This window comes from Gavialis gangeticus, unplaced genomic scaffold (genome assembly GCF_001723915.1).
Source record: "Gavialis gangeticus isolate Ggan-Ray unplaced genomic scaffold, GavGan_comp1, whole genome shotgun sequence".
Classification (NCBI taxonomy): domain Eukaryota; kingdom Metazoa; phylum Chordata; order Crocodylia; family Gavialidae; genus Gavialis; species Gavialis gangeticus.
The window spans coordinates 13,951,412-13,955,979 of record NW_017728991.1 but is presented as its reverse complement, the minus strand read 5'-3'; the positions used below and the strand labels follow the sequence as shown (position 1 = coordinate 13,955,979).

Genomic DNA, 4,568 nt, shown 5'->3' with positions numbered 1-4,568 from the left:
TATATAGCTGGCAGTAACTCAGATGCGTGATCAAAAGGCCACCTCAGCCAGACTGTTTTGCTCTATGGGATTTCTATGATATTGTTTTATCTTGTACCTTATTTTTACCCTACCACCTGTAATCAATAAAGTTCTCCTTTGTGACCGGTGTAGGAGACATATTGAGGGGTGGGTCTAAATTATGCCTAAGAGGCCCCTTAGATCTGCGGACTAAGAGAGACTTTCCTTTTTGGCCTCTGACTTGGGGAAGTGCCCGAAGTGCTTGTATTGGGTCGAGTACCCATAGGACTATTAGGCCTATGTTTCCCCGAGGACACAGGGCTGAGACAGTCCCTTCTCGGGGTGGCAGCAGCACATGTTACCCCTGGACTCTGTGGTGGGGCTCAAAAGCGGGTCTGCCAGGGCTTAGGAGCCCCTGGAGAGATGCGTGGAGTCTGGAAGGTGGACGGGTGTAGTGAGGTGGGTGGCTCAACGCAGGAGCTCCCCCTACTGGCCCACCACATGCATCAGTGTTCATACTTTGATCTCCAGCCAGCACCCTGGAGGGTCAATTTTGCTTTGCCCTGTGCCCATCCAAAGTTTTTGTACAGCTGGCAAATTTCCTAGGCAGGGTGGAAAGCTGTAGGTCTCCCCTGAGTACATGCAAATGCCATACAAATTCTGTGCATATACAACAACTGGTCAACAATGTGCCTAGTTATAAGTGTTCATCTAGTATGCCAAGCTCCCTGCATTGATGTGTCCTCATTTGAGTGACTGGAGTGGACTGTCAGTTCTGAGAGAGGAATTGGGGTTGAGGGGGAAGCAGGCAATTCTGCACACAGAAGATGGAGAAAGATATGAACGCTCAGTATGATGCATTGATTATGCCCTGTATGGGTACTCAGGTGACTTGATATACGTCTGTATGGCCTCTGTGGGAAGCCCAAGACCATGTCTCACAGGTGCCATTACAGACATGAGGGACACCCCTAGTTCTGCCCTCCACATGCCCAAGACTGAGATCCTCAGGGAATCTCTGGAATGCACCAAAACCAGCCAAATGACATGTTTTGGCACGTATAGAACAGGAGTGAATGGGCAGGATTTTAACCTAAAACTAGGATTGAGCTACAAACGTGGTAGAGACACCCTGAAGCAAATAAAGCTACTGGGATATATACACAGGTGCCATTACAGACATGAGGGACACCCCTAGTTCTGCCCTCCACATGCCCAAGACTGAGATCCTCAGTCTCTGACCAAGGCTGCTCAAATTTTTCAGGCTCCAGAAAGGACCATGGTTTCTTATTCCACTCTGAAGTTCCCCATGCTGGAGTTGGAGGCTTATTCTGCCAACATGGATGGGTCCTCCTGACCAGCCCTTTGGACAAGCCCCTTGGAAAGAAGAGAGTACTGCCAGATGAAAAGGAAGTAGGTCCCTGTGGACCTCTGTGCTTCTCTGTTGGAGCATGTTGGACCTTCCTTCTCTTCCCCTGCAGCTGTGTGGAAAGGCTGGGATTCCATACAGGGCCTGAAGGCTTCAAGCAGCTGAGGTGAGCTGGTCGTGGGAAAGTCCCTCCAGATTCAACAAATGCCGGGTGGAACCAGATTGAGCTAAAAGAAGAGTCTGGCACATCTCGGAAGCATGTGGGGCAACAAGGAGCCCTGTGGCAAGGCAGGCAGATCTTTGGCATATATTTTGGTCATGCCTTGTACTTTCTCATGCCAATTGAAGCTTCATAAAAATATGACCCTGCAGGGATAGTTTCCAAGGTGCATAGACCTGCTCCAGCTTTCTGCACAAAGCAGAGGGGAGAGGGGATGGGACCAGGATCCCATCAGAGGTAGGCTAACTGACTTATTTTAAGATGATCTAGTCACTGTGGGTATCAGAGTGGCTCAGAAACTATGGCAGCACTTAGGAGAAGGACCTCAAAGGCAAGGCAATGCTGTCATGGGGTTGGCATTGGAGGGGGGAAGAGGTGACCCTCAGAAGCAGAAATATAGGAAAATGAGGCAACTGATGCTGGGATGGACTTCTGAGAAAGAAAGTGCCAGGGAGCTCCCAAGTCAAGAATCATGCCAGACTGGAGAGGAGGATTCAGCAGTCAGGGGGACAAGGTGTTGGTGAAGGAAGGCAGAAGGTGGCAGCCCACAATGAGGAGGACCCAGCCATCAAACTGCTGAACACGGGGATGTCCTTAATAGCATGGACCAGGGAAGGCCAAGCATTTACTCAAGGAACGCCTATGCTCAATAGGACTGGCTGACAGCGTTAGGTGTTCCCAATCACTGCTGTAACAGCACTAAGAGCTGGTAAAGCACAGTGCTAGAACCTCGGGGGTCACCATTCAGGCCCTTTATGTGACTACAGTTCCCACCACCATGTACTATGACATTTGCCATAGTGGAACCAACAGCGTTGAACTCTCTCAGGTTGAATCATCTGGGCATCTCCTGGTTCTGGCCAGCTGTTTTTTTGGAAAATGCCAGTCATTGGAAAAGTTTATGAAAAATGTAACTAGTTAAAGTTAAAAGTTAGTAGCCTTTAAAATGAACTTAAGTTAAAAGTTAAATATTTTCACTTTCAACTAGTAAAAGGCAAGTTAAAAAGAGAGTAACTAGTTAAAAGTTAAGTTGATTTGCAGGCCTGTGCGAGTCGGCAGCGATCCGATCCGGCTTTGGATCTGGCCTCTTCAGATGGGCATGATCTGATCTGGAGGTCTGGATCGGGTTTCCGCCTTGATCCAGCCAAAACTTCAGAGCCACCTCAGAGATCCAGCCATAGGGTATAATGGGGAATCAATGAAATATGTATAACTTTGGGTTTTTTTGTCCAATTTGGATGAAACTTGCAGGGATGATAGAGTCTGCTGAGAGCATGAAAGCCAAACTCCTGTCACGGCTGTGTGTTACAACACAAGGGGGTCAAAACTGCAGAGCTGGTAGCTCTTGCTGAGGCCACAAAGCCTGCCAAATTTCAAAGAGATTGGTGCAGGGGTTTGGGGGCAACTGCCCCTCCAGCTGCAGACAAGCAAAACTTGTGCCATGGGTGACACTGCGCGTGTTCAGGCAATGCGGGGTGACAGCTGCAGGGATGGTGGCCCCTGCTGTGAAGCCTGCCAGGTGTGGAGGAGATCAGTGCAGGGGAGTTCTGGGGCCCTGCACCCCTAGCTGCTGACAGGCAAAACTTGTGCCAAGACTCTCTGTCTTGGGGCAGTTGATTGTCTGCATTGATTCTTTCCTCTCCTTAGCCTGGTTTTGTAGGTGCTAAATGATGCTTGTTAAGTCATTATGTAGTAGCTGGGTCCTGTGTATTGAGCTGGTCCCTGGTACCCAGTGAATCAAGATTGATTGACTGGTAACTGGTAACAGCAGCTTAACAGCCAGGCCTGCAGTAGTGTCTCCCCTCCCTGCCCCAAGACGGTCCCGGAAGCACCCATGGCACCAGTTTTGCTTGTCCCCAGCTTGAGGGGCAGTTCCCCCCAAACCCCTACACCAATCTTCTTGAAGCTTGGCAGGCTTTGTGGCCTCAATAAGAGCTACCACCCCTGCAGCTTTGACCCCCCTGGGTTGTAACACGTAGATGCGACAGGAGTTTTGCTTTCAAGAATTTGGGGTACAGTTGCCCCCAAACCCCTGCACCAATCTTCTTGAAACTTGTCAGGATTCATCCTCTCTACAGAGTCTACCACTTCCGAAAATGTCATCCAAATTGGTCAAAAACAATAAAGTTATAGATATTTTATTGTTTCCCCATTATACCCTATGGCCGGATCTCCGAGGCAGCTCCGAAGCGCTTCGGGAAGCCGAACAAGGCAGCGCTTCGACCCGGACGTGCTACTCCGACCCTGGAGTGTCCGAAGGTCTCTGGATCCAAAGCTCCATCTGAAGCCTCGCACAGCCCTATTGATTTGTGAGAAATGCAAGTAATACAGTGAATTGCCTCTTAGCATCATTTTTCATTTTCAAATGCAATGAGTGGGTTTCTTTTCCATAAGCTGACAGAAGCACATTAATTTGCTCAGAACTCACCCTGCTTTACCTGCAAACGATGTTATACTTGTCATACGGTTTTCAGAATAACAATTTACCGATACCTATGTAATGTTGGATCCTTCTCACCCTCTCCATGTGAAGTACTTTGTAGAAGTCAATGCATCATATAAGTATATCAGAATAACAGAAAGGAGCTATTCATAGCCCGGTGACAAATGAAAGCTGTTTCCACAGCAAACCTCTGTTGTTACAATTTTTCTTGCTCAAAAGGTAACAAATGGGTATGAAATACATTTGAATTAGAAATAATGAAAGTGTCTGAAAATCAAAATTAGACTGAAATGAGAAAATTAGTTTAAATGAGAAAAAGACTGCTCAGTTGCATAGCAGAAATGGTTTAAACATGCTTATTGAACTTCAGCAAAAGCTGCTGTAGCCCAGGTAACTTGGGTATATACTCCTCTTCTCCAACTGAAGGGGATTGTAGGCTGGCAGGTGTGCTGTGGGGTGGGAACTGCAGACTGCTCGGTTTCCCTCTGTCCCTAAAGAACCAGGCCAGGACAGTCAGGGGACTTAACTATATACAC

The 4,568-nt window shown here is 48.0% G+C and overlaps 1 protein-coding gene across 2 annotated transcripts in view; it reads left to right on the top strand.

The window, feature by feature from the left end:
* The window catches only part of LOC109297737 (CMRF35-like molecule 4), a 12,690-nt gene extending 10,221 nt beyond the window's left edge, over positions 1-2,469 (top strand). Inside the window, exon 8 of one of the 2 annotated variants that reach the window (XM_019517747.1) lies at positions 1,265-2,469. In XM_019517747.1, coding sequence (XP_019373292.1) covers positions 1,265-1,357 — 93 coding nt within the window. In that variant the 3' untranslated portion in view covers positions 1,358-2,469. The remainder of the gene's footprint in view (positions 1-1,264) is intronic. The other variant, XM_019517738.1, reaches the window with a different exon arrangement.
* The last annotated feature ends 2,099 nt before the right edge of the window (positions 2,470-4,568 follow it).